Source organism: Eutrigla gurnardus (genome assembly GCF_963514095.1).
Source record: "Eutrigla gurnardus genome assembly, chromosome: 1".
In the NCBI taxonomy this organism is placed as follows: Eukaryota; Metazoa; Chordata; class Actinopteri; order Perciformes; family Triglidae; genus Eutrigla; species Eutrigla gurnardus.
This window is the reverse complement of record NC_139915.1, coordinates 35,662,548-35,680,352: the sequence shown is the minus strand read 5'-3', so window position 1 is coordinate 35,680,352 and position 17,805 is coordinate 35,662,548. Positions and strand designations below refer to the sequence as shown.

General features: G+C 44.1%; 2 protein-coding genes across 2 annotated transcripts in view; both read left to right on the top strand.

The window, feature by feature from the left end:
• LOC311018579 (uncharacterized protein) overlaps positions 1-17,805 on the top strand; it is a 722,019-nt gene that overhangs the window by 620,896 nt on the left and 83,318 nt on the right. The gene's annotated exons all lie outside the window — the stretch shown is intronic.
• On the top strand, positions 12,677-15,449 carry LOC311010759 (uncharacterized protein; the record flags this gene model as incomplete). Its single annotated transcript, XM_084005364.1, has 5 exons — positions 12,677-13,397; positions 13,612-13,716; positions 13,929-14,303; positions 14,486-14,587; positions 15,373-15,449. Exons 1-5 carry the CDS (start codon positions 13,169-13,171, stop codon positions 15,447-15,449), a joined length of 888 nt encoding a protein of 295 aa, XP_083861490.1. The 5' UTR covers positions 12,677-13,168.

Genomic DNA, 17,805 nt, shown 5'->3' with positions numbered 1-17,805 from the left:
CTCATCACAGAGGACGGCTGTTCTTCTCTGGCCTCAGCTCTGGACTCCAACCCCTCCTATCTGAGACAGCTGGACCTGAACTACAATCATCCAGGAGACTCAGGAGTCAAGCTGCTGTCTGCTGGACTGGAGGGTCCACACTGGAGACTGGACTCTCTCAGGTGAGGACAGGTGGACAGACATCTGACTGGACACTCAGGTGAGGACAGATGGACAGACATCAGACTGGACACTCTCAGGTGAGGACAGTTGGACAGGTGAGGACAGATGGACAGACATCAGACTGGACTCTCAGGTGAGGACAGATGGACAGACATCAGACTGGACTCTCTCAGGTGAGGACAGATGGACAGACATCAGACTGGACACTCTCAGGTGAGGACAGTTGGACAGGTGAGGACAGATGGACAGACATCAGACTGGACTCTCAGGTGAGGACAGATGGACAGACATCAGACTGGACTCTCTCAGGTGAGGACAGATGGACAGACATCAGACTGGACTCTCAGGTGAGGACAGATGGACAGACATCAGACTGGACACTCTCAGGTGAGGACAGTTGGACAGGTGAGGACAGATGGACAGACATCAGACTGGACTCTCAGGTGAGGACAGATGGACAGACATCAGACTGGACTCTCAGGTGAGGACAGATGGACAGACATCAGACTGGACTCTCTCAGGTGAGGACAGGTGGACAGACATCAGACTGGACACTCAGGTGAGGACAGATGGACAGACATCAGACTGGACTCTCAGGTGAGGACAGATGGACAGACATCAGACTGGACACTCTCAGGTGATGACAGATGGACAGACATCAGACTGGAGACTCTCAGCTGAGGACAGATGGACAGACATCAGACTGGACACTCAGGTGAGGACAGATGGACAGACATCAGACTGGACACTCAGGTGAGGACAGATGGACAGACATCAGACTGGACACTCTCAGGTGATGACAGATGGACAGACATCAGACTGGAGACTCTCAGCTGAGGACAGATGGACAGACATCAGACTGGACACTCTCAGGTGAGGACACATGGACAGACATCAGACTGGACACTCTCAGGTGAGGACACATGGACAGACATCAGACTGGACACTCAGTTGAGGACAGGTGGACAGACATCAGACTGGACACTCTCAGGTGAGGACAGATGGACAGACATCAGACTGGACACTCTCAGATGAGGACAGATGGACAGACATCAGACTGGACCTTCTCAGGTGAGGACAGATGGACAGATATCAGACTGGACTCTCAGGTGAGGACAGATGGACAGACATCAGACTGGACTGTCAGGTGAGGACAGATGGACAGACATCAGACTGGACACTCTCAGGTGAGGACAGATGGACAGACATCAGACTGGACACTCAGGTGAGGACAGGTGGACAGACATCCGACTGGACACTCTCAGGTGAGGACAGATGGACAGACATCAGACTGGACTCTCAGGTGAGGACAGATAGACAGACATCAGACTGGACACTCTCAGGTGAGGACAGATGGACAGACATCAGACTGGACTCTCAGGTGAGGACAGGTGGACAGACACCCGAATAAACACTCTCAGGTGAGGACAGGTAGACATACATCAGATTTGAATCTCAGGTGAGGACAGGTGGACATACATCAGACTGGACACTCAGGTGAGGACAGATGGATAGACATCAGACTGGACTCTCAGGTGAGGACAGATGGACCGACATCAGACTGGACTCTCAGGTGAGGACAGATGGACAGACATCATAGTGGACACTCTCAGGTGAGGACAGATGGACAGCCATCAGACTGGAAACTCTCAGGTGAGGACAGATGGACCGACATCAGACTGGATTCTCAGGTAAGGACAGATGGACAAACATCATAGTGGACACTGTCAGGTGAGGACAGATGGACAGACATCAGACTGGACACTCTCAGGTGAGGACAGATGGACCGACATCAGACTGGACTCTCAGGTGAGGACAGATGGACAAACATCATAGTGGACACTCTCAGGTGAGGACAGATGGACAGACATCAGACTGGACACTCTAAGGTGAGGACAGATGGACAGACATCAGACTGGACACTCTCAGGTGAGAACAGATGGACAGACATCAGACTGGACTCTCAGATGAGGACAGGTGGACAGACATCCGACTGGACACTCTCAGGTGAGGACAGATGGATAGACATCAGACTGGACTGTCAGGTGAGGACAGATGGACAGACATCATAGTGGACACTCTCAGGTGAGGACAGATGGACAGACATCAGACTGGACACTCTCAGGTGAGGACAGATGGACCGACATCAGACTGGACTCTCAGGTGAGGACAGATGGACAAACATCAGACTGGACACTCTCAGGTGAGGACAGATGGACAGACATCAGACTGGACTCTCAGGTGAGGACAGGTGGACAGACATCAGACTGGAGACTCTCAGGTGAGGACAGATGGACAGACATCAGACTGGACACTCTGAGGTGAGGACAGATGGACAGACATCAGACTGGACTCTCAGGTGAGGACAGATGGACAGCCATCAGACTGGACACTCTCAGGTGAGGACAGATGGACCGACATCAGACTGGACTCTCAGGTAAGGACAGATGGACAAACATCATAGTGGACACTCTCAGGTGAGGACAGATGGACAGACATCAGACTGGACACTCTCAGGTGAGGACAGATGGACCGACATCAGACTGGACTCTCAGGTGAGGACAGATGGACAAACATCATAGTGGACACTCTCAGGTGAGGACAGATGGACAGACATCAGACTGGACACTCTCAGGTGAGGACAGATGGACAGACATCAGACTGGACACTCTCAGGTGAGAACAGATGGACAGACATCAGACTGGACTCTCAGATGAGGACAGGTGGACAGACATCCGACTGGACACTCTCAGGTGAGGACAGATGGACAGACATCAGACTGGACTCTCAGATGAGGACAGATGGACAGACATCAGACTGGACTCTCAGGTGAGGACAGGTGGACAGACATCCGACTGGACACTCTCAGGTGAGGACAGGTAGACAGACATCAGATTTGAATCTCAGGTGAGGACAGGTGTACATACATCAGACTGGACACTCACGTGAGGACAGATGGATAGACATCAGACTGGAGACTCTCAGCTGAGGACAGATGGACAGACATCAGACTGGACACTCTCAGGTGAGGACACATGGATAGACATCAGACTGGACACTCAGGTGAGGACAGATGGACAAACATCAGACTGGACACTCTCAGGTGATGACAGATGGACAGACATCAGACTGGAGACTCTCAGCTGAGGACAGATGGACAGACATCAGACTGGACACTCTCAGGTGAGGACACATGGAGAGACATCAGACTGGACACTCAGGTGAGGACAGGTGGACAGTCATCAGACTGGACACTCTCAGGTGAGGACAGATGGACAGACATCAGACAGGACACTCTCAGATGAGGACAGATGGACAGACATCAGACTGGACCTTCTCAGGTGAGGACAGATGGACAGATATCAGACTGGACTCTCAGGTGAGGACAGATGGACAGACATCAGACTGGACTCTCAGGTGAGGACAGGTGGACAGACATCCGACTGGACACTCTCAGGTGAGGACAGATGGACAGACATCAGACTGGACTCTCAGGTGAGGACAGATGGACAGACATCAGACTGGACACTCTCATGTGAGGACAGATGGACTGACATCAGACTGGATTCTCAGGTGAGGACAGAATGACAGACATCAGACTGGACTCTCAGGTGAGGACAGTTGGACAGACATCAGACTGGACACTCTCAGGTGAGGACAGATGGACTGACATCAGACTGGACTCTCAGGTGAGGACAGAATGACAGACATCAGACTGGACTCTCAGGTAAGGACAGGTGGACAGACATCAGACTGGACACTCTCAGGTGAGGACAGGTGGACAGACATCAGACTGGACTCTCAGGTGAGGACAGATGGACAGACATCAGACTGGACTCTCAGGTGAGGACAGATGGACAGACATCAGACTGGACACTCTCAGGTGAGAACAGATGGACAGACATCAGACTGGTCTCTCAGGTGAGGACAGATGGACAACAGTGTCTGACTGAGGAGCTGGGCTTCATGTTTCCTGGTGTTTGCATGTCTTCCTGCAGGGTGGACCATGGGGGACAGCAGACACTGAGACCTGGTCTGATGAAGTGTGAGTATGTCTTCAGTAACTCAGCTGCTCCAGATTTGAACGTGTTCATGACTGAAATCCGATTCTAATCAGGACGTAGCGTTTGTTTCTTCGTGGCTGTAAAGATGTCGTGTTGTGTTCACACCAAACGCCACATTTTCACCTTCAATTACACACAAAGTCAACGCAGAGACGCAAACGGACGCCAATTCCTGCCGGACGGCAACGGAGGCGAATACCCAACATTCCCGTTGTTGTGGTGTTTGTGTGAGTTTAAATATTTGAAGTGAAGAGAGAAGTTCCTGAGACTCTGTGTCTCTAAAGCGTCTCAGCGTTGAGATGGTCCTCCTGTCGTCCTGACGTCCCTGAATCCTAAATGGAGGACCCAGATGTTGTCTCCTGGGTCTGTGGTCCCCCAGAGCTCTACCATAGTAGCTCACATTAGTCCACAGACCAGACCACAGTTTGGTCTGGTTTCAATCTTTACTCATTTTAGGCCCAACTGTGATATTTTTACTACCAACGATGTCGTTTTGTAGCGTTTTTGTTTTGTTCGTTAAGGTTTTTTCAGACGGTTTCAAACGTTGACCGTTGGGTCCAGAAAACACGTTGTTTCCCTGGAAACGTAATAGAGAGTGGAGATGAGTTGTATGGGGACGTAGTTTAGTGGGAGACAGAGAAGAACCTTTAGCTGCATTGTGTTTGTTCTCTCCATCAGATGTCTGTGAACTGGAACTGGACACAAACACAGTCAGCAGAAACCTCAAACTGGACGACAACAACAGGAAGGTGACACGTGTGGACGACGACCAGTCATATCCAGATCATCCAGACAGATTTGTCTCATGTCCTCAGCTGCTGTGTAGAGACGGTCTGACTGGTCGCTGTTACTGGGAGGTCCAGTGGAGAGGAGGGGTTTGTATAACAGTGAGTTACAGAGGAATCAAGAGGAGAGGAAACAACTCTGAGTTTGGACGGAATGATCAGTCCTGGACTCTGATTTGTTATGATGGTCGTTACTCTGTCTATCACAATAACAAACAAACACGCATCCCCTCCTCCTCCTCCTCTGGTGTGGTAGCAGTGTACTTGGACTGTCCTGCTGGCACTCTGACCTTCTACAAAGTCTCCTCTGACAAACTGATCCACCTCCACACCTTCAACACCACATTCACTGAACCTCTTTATCCTGGGTTTAGAGTCTGGTCTGGATCATCAGTGTCTCTGCGTCGTCTTTAGGTCTGAAGTCGTGTTCACACCGAACGTGAAGCTCATTTTTCACACGCTGTGATTACATATCCAATCCATTCCAATCCACTTTATTTAGATCCCATTTTAACAAACACAAGGTTTTCCAAAGTGCTGCACAAGATAAAACACAATAAAAAGTACAGAATAGAAAGATAAAAGGAATCAAATAAACAGATCAGATAAAAATATGCACGTATACACATAAAATCATCAAATCAACTCCCTACATGGTGTCAGAAGACAAAGACAATCCATCCAGAGTCAATTCAAAGATGAGAATCTGTGTCTCTAAAGAGTCTCAGCCAGGAACCAGATGTTGTCTCCTGGGTCTGTGTCCCCCAGAGGTCTAGATAGTAGACCACATCAGTCCAGAGACCAAACTATGTGAGGAACCAGAGACTGTGGTCCCTCAGAGGTCTAGATAGTAGACCACATTAGTCCAGAGACCAGACTATGTGAGGAACCAGAGACTGTGGTCCCCCAGAGGTCTAGATAGTAGACCACATTAGTCCAGAGACCACACTATGTGAGGAACCAGAGACTGTGGTCCCCCAGAGGTCTAGATAGTAGCTCACATTAGTCCAGAGACCAGACTCTGTGAGGAACCAGAGACTGTGGTCCCCCAGAGGTCTAGATAGTAGCTCACATTAGTCCAGAGACCAGACTATGTGAGGAACCAGAGACTGTGGTCCCCCAGAGGTCTAGATAGTAGACCACATTAGTCCAGAGACCAGACTATGTGAGGAACCAGAGACTGTCTGTGGTCCCCCAGAGGTCTAGATAGTAGCTCACATTAGTCCAGAGACCAGACTATGTGAGGAACCAGAGACTGTGGTCCCCCAGAGGTCTAGATAGTAGACCACATTAGTCCAGAGACCAGACTATGTGAGGAACCAGAGACTGTCTGTGGTCCCCCAGAGGTCTAGATAGTAGCTCACATTAGTCCAGAGACCAGACTATGTGAGGAACCAGAGACTGTGCCCCCCCAGAGGTCTAGATAGTAGCTCCCATTAGTCCAGAGACCAGACTATGTGAGGAACCAGAGACTGTGGTCCCCCAGAGGTCTAGATAGTAGCTCACATTAGTCCAGAGACCAGACTATGTGAGGAACCAGAGACTGTGGTCCCCCAGAGGTCTAGATAGTAGCTCACATTAGTCCAGAGACCAGACCAGACTATGTGAGGAACCAGAGACTGTCTGTGGTCCCCCAGAGGTCTAGATAGTAGCTCACATTAGTCCAGAGACCAGACTATGTGAGGAACCAGAGACTGTGGTCCCCCAGAGGTCTAGATAGTAGCTCACATTAGTCCAGAGACCAGACCAGACTATGTGAGGAACCAGAGACTGTCTGTGGTCCCCCAGAGGTCTAGATAGTAGACCACATTAGTCCAGAGACCAGACTATGTGAGGTTCCAGAGACTGTGGTCCCCCAGAGGTCTAGATAGTAGCTCACATTAGTCCAGAGACCAGACTATGTGAGGAACCAGAGACTGTGGTCCCCCAGAGGTCTAGATAGTAGCTCACATTAGTCCAGAGAGCAGACTATGTGAGGAACCAGAGACTGTGGTCCCCCAGAGGTCTAGATAGTAGACCACATTAGTCCAGAGACCAGACTATGTGAGGAACCAGAGACTGTGGTCCCCCAGAGGTCTAGACCCTTGAATGGCTGACATCATTGAAGCTGTTCTTCTATATTAGTTCCACATATTCTATTGTAAATGTTCCGTTTTCATAATGATGTAACGATGTCATTCTACTATCTGACTGTGTGTATTGTTCTGCACCAATCACCACGTCACATTCCTTGTGTGTGAAAACATACTTGTCAATGAAGTGTTTGTGATCGTGTATTGATCCAGAAGATCCTTCAGTGTTTGGAATGAGATCTGCAATGTATCCCCTTCCACCTCTGCTCAACTCTTCTGCATGCTTCCCTTTCTCTCTCATGTTACTCTGATGGATAGTTGAACATGAAAACAAGAAATTACTATTCATTGGAATTCAAATAGAGTTCATACATTTTCATTTGATGCAAGTTTTATTTTAGAGGAAGAAAAGAACAGAATAAAGTTTGTCTTCACAATCTGGCATGGTTTTCCATGTTATTGTTTTGAAATTATCTTTTTCTTTAGAAAGGCAAATTACCATCACATACATGAATTCCAATCTTAGTCATTCAAAGACAGATAAAGATGCTTCCAGGAAGTCCATGTGATTTGGTCCATATTGGCCTTCTGGAATGTTTTTCTGAGAAGTGTTTAGATGGTATTTTGACTGGCAAACACTGGAAGAGGTCTAACATCCGAGGAAGAATCTTCATCCTGATTGACTCTATCCGGGAGCTTCAACTTAAAAAGGGAATAACATTCCATCTTTGGATGTCAGACTTTGTCTTTGAATGGAACGGGCCGTCATTGATATCATACAGTCTTGAGAAGTCCCTCGGTAATGAGACACCTAAATATTTCATGGACTCAGCCTCCCATTTCCAGTTGGACATGGTCCTAATGGAGGGTGGGGGGGCCATAGTTGAATGTCAGTACTTGAGTTTTGTTATTGATTTTACAACCAGAAATGAAACCAAATTCCTCTAATAATTTCATCCATTTTGGGAGTGTGTGTGTAGTTGTATTAAACGTATCAATAAGTGGTCAGCAAACAGGGCCAGTTTTTGCCCCCGGATGTCGTTGTTGCCCCCTTTCTATCTGATCTTTGCCTAATCAATGACTTCTGGGTTCTATAAACAGGGCGAAGAGGAGCGGCCATCACAGCACCCTCGTCTCCTTCCTCTTTCCAGAATGAATGAATGGTTAAATCACCGTTGATTTGAATTCTAGCTGTTGCTTTGTTGTATAATGCTGCAATCGTGTGGATTATAGTTGTATGAAAGCCACGTTTTAAAGTCCTTTCTATAAAAACTGAATGGAAGGCTTTCTCTGCATCCAAACTTCATATCAGTGTCTCTAGTTTGTGTGATTTGTCTCATAATGTGTGGTGTTTTCCTGATATTATCTTGGTCTGTGTTTGTCTGACAAAGCCAGTCTGGTCCTCATGTATTAATACTGCTAGTATATGTTCTATTCTTTAGTTCAAATGGAGGGGAATCCTTTAGAATCCTTATTTAGAAGACTTACAGGGCCATAACTCCCACACTCCAGCCTGTCTTTGCCCTCTTTAGGTAGGATTGAAATCATTGCCTCCCTCCATGAGGGGGGGTTTAATAATGTTGGAATGAATTGATCTTGCATTGTTTTGGACCATTCTGTGGTAAAGCCGTCTGTCCCTGGAGACTTCCCCCCTTTCATTCTCCTGATTGCTGATTGAATTTCTTCTTTTGTTATTTAGATATGAATTTGTCATTTTGTTCATCAGTAACCTTTGGGAGGTTTATCTGGGCCAGGAAGGCATCCATCTGGTCTAGTTTAGTTTATTAAGGATCCCCATTATTCTACACCACAGTGGAGACTATTCTTCCTGGGGTCCAGGCAAAAAACATCACATAATCACAACACAAAAGATTACAATGCAGTACAGCATGATCAATAATAACATTTTGTAATACAAAAATAGCAACAACAAAAAACAATAACTTAGAGTTTACATAATAATGTTCATACCAAAGATAAAAAAGCTCAATATAAAACTAAAACAAAGAACCAATGGCCTACAATATACACATTAGTGTACCGAAGACAAACAATATTCTAAGTGACGATAAAGTACCATAAAGAATAAAATATGACATAAAGTACATACAAAATCAAGATAATATCAATACAAAAACGATAACCAGAAACAAAAATGAATTTAAGCCAAAAATAAGTCAAAAGAAAATAAATGAACCAGTCATGACATTAGGTAGAATCTAGAATAATCTCTTTCTGCAATACTTCTCCTCTCAGTCTATTCTTAAAACCCACTCTGCTGGTGATTGATACCAGATATTGTGGAAGTCGATTCCAGGAAGTGATGGCCCTATACATAACAGTCTTTTTCAAAGCATCAGTTTTGGGTTTAAGGTGGGTAAGAGCACCTCTCAGGGCTAGCCTGGTACCATAGTTGTGACTGTCACTAGCATGCAACAGCTGAGAATATAGATAAGCAGGTTTATGGTATGTATAGATGCTTTTAAAAAATAGAATCAAACTACAAGCTAGTCTTTCACCAACTCTCATCCATGACAATTCATTATGCATGATCTCAATGCCGGTCCTAAAGGAGCAATGGAGAGCTAGTCTCACAGCTCTGTTTTGGGTAAGCTGGATTTGATTTAGTTCTTGTTTAGATGCATTAGAACAGATGGCTGGCCAGTAGTCAAGATGTGACAATACAAGGGATTGTATAACTTGCTTAGTAGTTGTGTTAGTTAAAAAATAGGCACTTCTTCTTATGATTGAAATGCCTCTGCTCATTTTTGTTACTATGTTATTAATGTGAGCGGCCCAAGATAGTCTTTCATCCATTGTAACTCCCAGCAATCTGGCCTCTTTAACTTGTTCAATATGAACTCCATTCAAAGAAACACTTCATATGCGTTCCTTTCTCTGAGCATGATTTGAGCAAATAACAAGACATTTTGTTTTGGAAATATTAAGTTTCATCTTATTTTCAGTTAGAAATCCGCATGACCTCGTCTTGTAGTATACTGCTCAGGTCTGTGAGATTATCTGCATAAGCATATATTGTTGTGTCATCCGCATAAACTGCACAGCAACCATTCTTTAAAATACATGGCATATCATTTACAAATATTGAGTATAATAAAGGTCCCAGGCAGCTTCCCTGGGGAATACCACAATACAATGTTTTAATACTTGAAAGGGTTCCATTGAACGTGACACATTGCTGTCTGTTGACTAGGTAGCTTTCCATCCAGTTAATAGCTGAGACTTTAAAACCATAAGCAGACAGTTTTATAAGTAGTAGTTTGTGGTCAATAATATCACAAGCTGCACTAAAATCTAACAGCACTGTGCCAACTAATAATTTACTGTCAATTAGTTTTAGCCAGTCATCTGTTAATTGTGTGAGAGCTGTGCATGTTGAATAGCCAGTTTTATATGCATGTTGAAAGTCTGAATTCATGTTATTCATAGAGAAATCATTTTGAATTTGCTTAAATATGATTGTTTCCATTAATTTCCCTAGTAGCGGTAAAATGCTAATTGGCCTACTATTCCATCCAGTGAATGCTTCTTTCCTATTTTTTGGTCGAGGAGTTACTCTAGCAACCTTCCATTCTTGAGGATAGATTCCTTCTTTAAAACTTCAGTTAAAAATATAGCATATAGGACTGGCTATTATTCCAGCTGACAACTTTAAGAGTCTACTGTCTAGATTATCATGACCACAGGGTTTGTCAGATTTCAATTCAGACAATAGATTTTCAATTTCCAATATATTAGTGACTGAAAATCCAAATGTGCATTCTTTGTCCTGCATGATATCATTTTTAATAAGTGATTCAGATAGAATACCATTTACAGGCAACATGCCATTTCTTATAGTATCAACTTTACTTATGAAATAATTGTTGAAATAATCAGCAATGTCTTTGGGCTTGGTGATAAAGCCTTCACCTGATTCAATAAATGCTGAGTGTTTTGCCCATTTTATCTCTACCCATGATTTGATTGAGAGTACTCCAGAGTTTTTTGCCATCATGTTTAATTTCTTCAATTCTAGATTGGTAGTACACCCTTTTATTCTCTTTATTTAATTTGGTCACTTTGTTTCTTAAAGAGCGATATGCTAGCCAGTCCTCTGAGCTACCTGAATCTACAGCAACTCTTTTCCGTTTATCTCTATCTTTCATCGAGCTTCTCAGGTCAGAGTCAAGCCAAGGGGCTTTGACAGATCTGACGGTGAGCTTCTTGATGGGTGCATGCTTATCCAACACAGTCTCATCCCTACTCGTCACATACTGACGATTGGTCATATCCCCTTTCCGTCACCTGTCTCTGCGTCCGACAGGTGACGCAAAGGGATTTCCATTCAAATCAGTCAGATGACCCTCTGCGTCTATTTCCGACGCAGAGGGTCATCTGATTTGAACGCAAATCCCTCATCGGTTGATTTTGACGCAAGGGGGTTAGCCAACGTGCGGTTTGCCTGCGCTGGAAGTTTCGGTTTCAGGTGATGCATTTTGTGTTACAGGTGTTTATCTTGACTGTATATATATTTTTTATTTAGCTGTGGTGTAAGTGGAGTTGGATTACAAACAAACAAATAAATAAATACGAAGACATATTTTCCTTCAGGCAATCATTTATCGTGCATGGAGACGCTCCTTAGGACCATTGCGTTTTTCGACATCCCACGTAAGTATTGCCTGCTATTCTGCTTAAATAATTAAACAGCATGCCCTCATCAAAAGCAAGCACATTATGCTGTTAAATTGTTGCCATTTGTAGTTGTGTTTTTTAGGTAATGTTTATGCGCACTGTATGCGATTTCATAGGATAGATATATACAACATCTTGGGCGGGTCCACACCGCACCGACTGCCCGACTCGCGTCGGTAAATGAAGTCGGGCTACTTAATATGGCCGACTCGAATGGCGGATTAAGGCGAGTCCACACCGGACCGATAATCGGCGTCTTTGAGAGAGTCGGCGTCCGTGACATGAGTCTGCTTGGTGTGGTCGCTCGAATCGGCCCACGTCGGGGTTCATTTCAGCCGATTCAAATGTGTAATCTGCCATGCGAGTCGGTCACTCTTTTACCATTCTGATTGGTGGAGGCTAGCAGCTTGACTAGCGAATCAGTGAAGCCCGGAAGTGACGATGGTAAACATACCAGATAACCAGTGGAATCGAAGAGGGTGGTCTAGAGAGGACCGCCTACTTCCGGTTTTCGTGTTTTTTGGCGCACAATACAGATTAGCGCCGCCTGTTGTTTTGGAGACATTACATCTCGCGCAAGCGCGGAACGTATGGCGTCGGCTGTAGTTCCGTAGGTGTGAACCGCCCATGTCGTTGTTCGAGTCGGCCATATTAAGTAGCCAGCCGACGCGAGTCGGGCAGTCGGTCCGGTGTGGACTCGCCTTTAAGTGCTACACATAGTTAGCTAATAGTTAGCCAGGAGAACACGCTATGTTTTCTAGAACAATGAACTGAATGCAATCTAGTTGCTAGTCACTGAACTAGCTCAGACTATGTGAGATTGAAATCTGAATAAAAATGTTGGATTCAAGTTAACCCGGGCAAGTTCATGTCACAACGCCATCAATTGCCAGACTTCAATTCAATGATTTGCAAGCTGGTAAACATCCATGGACACCAAAGATACCATATAATAGGGCTAGGTTAAGGATCATTCTATAGCTTGAATAAAATGAACTGAACGTGAACTATTGAAATGGTGTATTAAAAACTATTCATTTTTAATCTGTGTGAACTGAATTTGTAACTATTTTATGTGAAGTATGGACTTACACATCACTTAAAGTATTCATATTGTAATTTGTAGTTTGGTGATCTATTCTATATTATATTGATTTGTTTTTCTCTTTCTCAACAGGTTCCCTTATCCCTGTCACTTCCAACTACTGATTAGCAGCACCCTATAACAACACAAAGGCACTTTGAAGAGCCACATTTGTATTGTATCTTGTCAGTCTCTCTACTTTCTGTTCTCTCTCTTACTATCTTACAGTGTATCTCTCTCTCTCTCTCTCCCTCTCCCTCCCCCTCCCTCTCCCCTCACCTGCCCTCTCTCCCTCCCTGTACAATGTCTGATCCTGAGCCGAACCGGCTCCAGAAGGAGTTGAGTGACCTTGTTGGTCAGGCTGAACATCAGGCTCACCTCCAAAACCTCCAACAGCTCATCAGCTTGCACCAGGAGGCAGAACCATCCACCAGCCAGCCATCAAACCGCAATCAAGGTGTTAGGTGGATTAAGAGGGACTGCGATGGAAACATTATTGATGGCAGACCCAGATCATCCCGAAAACAAGCAGGTCAGATTTGTTTTACATTCGTGTTAATTGAAATGTAGACTTTATCTCCAGATCTAGTTTATCTTGGAATGGTATACAACATGATCACAAGTCTTGGGTCTGAATTAGAACATATCTGAGGTTATTATTACATACCTGTGCCTAGCATCAAGGAAACTGAGACGTTAAAAGTTTGTGTCATCGAGTGTAAAAAGCAACAGCTTTTTTGCTACAGCAGGTCCCAGTCACAGCCAGACTCTGAAGACTGGTGTCTCTCCTCCTGTCATGGCTCTGGAAACCAGTGGGGAAGTGACCAGCAACTTTCCTTCAGTTACTGCTGGTATGTTCTTTATTTTGTCTGCACTGATGCAAAACAGTATGTTCATTTATTACGATAGGAATGTACATTTCATAGTTTTGTGTTTTGATTGTTTTGTGTTTGATCAATAGATAACAGATAACATTACACATTTCAAAATGACTGTTATTCAATGCCATTATCTTTTGTTGTTATAAGCCGTTGGTTTTCAGTGTTGTGCTTTGTCTTAACAGAGTCTTTCCTTCAAGAGCTTGAGTGCTCACTGGCTAAGGACCTGTATGTGGATGATACACCACCTCAAGCCGCAACCGACTGGTCGACTCGAAAGAGTCTGATCTCAGGGTGGTGGGCGAAAGAGAGATCCCGGCTGGTCAACACCATGGTGGGCAAACAACGGCAGGTGGCAACTCGAGTCTGCCAACAATGTGCAGACCATCCAGCAGTTATCCGCTGTTGTGACTGCCGACCACACCCTTTCCTCTGTGGCCAGTGTGACATCAGGGTCCATCGAGATCGAGTCTTCCACAACAGGGATTCCATGATGCATGGTTTCTTTGAACCATTGCCTCCGACAACCTGTGTTGTGGAGAGTGTTCTTACCCAGTGTGGTAAGTTGTAGTTTTTGAGAGTCCCCTTCTCAGACTATATTTTTTCCAGTTATCACCTGGAAAACTGAATACTGATTTCTGATCAGTTGATGAAGCCATGAAGTCCTACCTGGTTTCAAAATAGCTGCCAGTAAATACATATGTTGTGCTTTATTTCTCATACATGTTTCTTTTTTTCTAAGAGCGTCTTATACCTTTGGAGATGCCAGCAGAAATATGCAGCTGTCCACGAGGATCATCCCGTGTCATCGCAGGAAAGTCCATCGTTGTGGTTACAATGAATGGTAAGAAGAACTTCAGGGGTCGGGATGGGGTCAATTCTGTAAAAGTGGCTGCAGAATGTCACCCACAGCTATTTCCTGATCACACACCATATCAACTCTAAACACAAAGACGCTTCGGGTCATCTTAATATGGACATATTAATATCATATTATTATGACATATTAATATGACGGCATCATGCAGACGCAAATGTATTATCTGTATGTGATTATACAAATGTTTGGCTAAATCTCCCATTGTGATGTTAGAATGTGCATTAAAATTCAGATATTTGCACATCTCATAAAGTTTTTGACCACATTTTGACAGTTTATGAGCATCATTTTTGCCAACAGTGGTAGAAGCAAGATAATGGACTTTGCGACGTTCGAATATCAAAATGTTAATGCACTCCGAGGTGTAAAGGCCACTCCGCTTCACGTTGTGACCGCATACCTTACACCCCATCTAGACCACTGCACTCATCTAATGAGCGACTGTTATGTCATTCAAATGATCCGGTTTGTATGAGTGATGTTTGTTGCAAAATGGATTTTTAACGCCTGCAACATCAATGATGGTTACTGATGTTGGCACCTGTTCCTATTTCCTGGGATTTGATATCTTTTTATTCTCTCCTAAGCTTATTTTATGATTTACATAATAATTAAAATGACAAATTGATGTTAATTTTGATTGTTGTATTTTTGTATGTCGCTTTAGACAAAAGCGTCTGCTAAATAACAAACATAAGCACATACTAGCTCGGCTGTGCCTTACATATATATATTTCTTTTTTTTCCAGGGCGATATGATCTCAAATTGCCTGAGATTCGATGCGAGGCTTGTGAAGCCTCATGGACTCCTGGACTGGCAATATAGCATTGTAAAAATAATTAAAAGCACAGATAAAATCAAACCACAAACTTTATTAAAACACAGTGCATTATCAGATCACATTAAACAGCAAACATAAAACCACACAAATTAAATATTAAAGGTGCCAGATGTAAGAATGTGGCCAAAAATGGTACTATACTCAAATTCAAAACACTGCAGCGAGTCGTATTTACATTTAGGCCGACTTTTCCTTCCTCAATAGAATGGATATATCATTATTTATGGTAACGTTAGCTGTTGACTAGATGGACATATCCGATGGAACAAGGTGATATTTGACAGAACCGTCAAATTCATTTTTGCCTCCCTTTCATAACGTTATATAGTTTATGGTGATTTACATGCAAAGACCGAAAGACGACTCGAATGTCCAGCCGCTGCTGGCAAACGCGCCGCCGAGCCTGAACAATGTGCTGCTCTCTACTTTTGAAGGGATCACACAGCATGCGCGGCTGTACAAAGTTTTGAAAACGTTTTGTGACGGGGAAACGTACCGAAAACATGTTGTTTGCCGTTGTGCATTGAACTGAACAGGGCGTATTGAACGGTTTGGTAAAATACCGAATATTGTTGCATCCCTAATATCAATGTATTGTCAAATGTGGAATGACCGATGAGCCAGACAACAGTCAAGAGATTATCAGACAGCCTAATGAAAAATATGGTTAGACCCCTTACCCCATTCATTCGTCTTGCCATGATTTCCTTCATTGGGAAGACTGTCTGTCGCCTGCATTTTTTGCAACCTTAAATGACAAAAGCAAAAAAAAGGTTTTTGGAATAACAGTTCAACAAGTCACAGATCCTGTGGGTATTCAAAAGAGTGGTGGAGCAGTGTCATGCTGGGAAGCAGCAGCCCAGGCAGACAGAGCAATACTACAAGAGAGCTAGGGAGCAGCTGGCTACTGGCTAACAAGGGGGACAGAGGTAAGAGGAAGCTGGCAGAGAAGTTGGATGTGACCATGTACACTGTTGTTTCTGTGAATGACACTAGTCACACAAACAAGTCCAATAGACACCCAGGCAACATCAAGACTTAAACAGTCACTTAAACAGTTTCTCAGAGTAGCCTCATGCAGTCTTGTGTACTTAAACACATTTAATCTAACAATGCCTATGCCATAAAGTGCCCACAGGTACACAGTGAAGTTTGAGTCAGGCCTAAGGTCATTTCACAATCTCAAGTCCCAAGAGGCAAGTACATGCACATTGTCTGTAGTGACTTTAAAATGCTGAGCTGACACAAAAAGCATTCTAATAAACATTCACGTCGAGCTGAACCCAACTAATACCTTTTAAAGTGGACCAAAGCAAAAAGCACTCCATTCTTTTTGTGCACACATTATGAGTTCATGTCAAAGAGGAGGACTCAGATCTCTTCCTAGTACACCTAAGCTCTGATGGGGCCTCAGTTATCTAGTGCTTTGTGGGCTGTGTAGTTGCTCTGCGTTGATTGTATCATCAACTTCCTTATATGCATGTTATGAACTCTCTGGTATTAGGCCATCATCCATTATCATCTTAATTATAATAATGACATTATATCATGTTTAGTATTATTTTTGCTTGTTTCACAAACACACAAATAAGTATAGTATTAATGTCTGGGTGTTTTCACATATTGTCCCCTTAAACTGAACCAAACCTAGTCCTTTTAAAGTGAACCAAGCAGTGGACCAAAGCAAAAAGAACGTCACATTATGAGTTCTCTGGAAGAGGACTCGGATCTCTTTCTGGTCTACTTCAGCTCTAATGGATCTCATCCTATGCCTATTCACACTCACCTGCAGCTGGGGCTGATCGTGCCTTTCCTGGGAGCGTGGCTGGGGCTGAGGGTGCAAGGGGAAAAATTAACCAATGACATTTCACATTCTTACGGGAGGTGCTGATGTTGGAATTCAAAACTGAGCTGGAGTGGCACTGCTATTGATAGCTAAAATAACAGAGAGATAGTAAGAAATGGTAAGCCATGTCATAGTATATAGTGTAGTTCAATGACTTATTTGTTGTTGGCATGATCAAAGTTATTCATTAGAATTAAGCATTTACTGAAAACAAACTTGTTGGTTATACAATTACAAAAGTATACAACTTCAAGGAAAGGCAGACGATTAACTGCTAACATCAGACTGGCATGGGTGTATTTGACCCTTTATTAACTCATTGTAACAGGTGAAGTTCACCTGGGTTCATTTGTTTTTGGCTAATACAACAATAACAAAAGGGACACATTTACAGATTGGGTGCCACAAATGTGTACTTACACTGTCTTTTCTTTTTCCGCGGATGCTCACTTTGGGGCTTAGGGTCTGCAGCTGGGGATGAGAGTTGGGAAAAG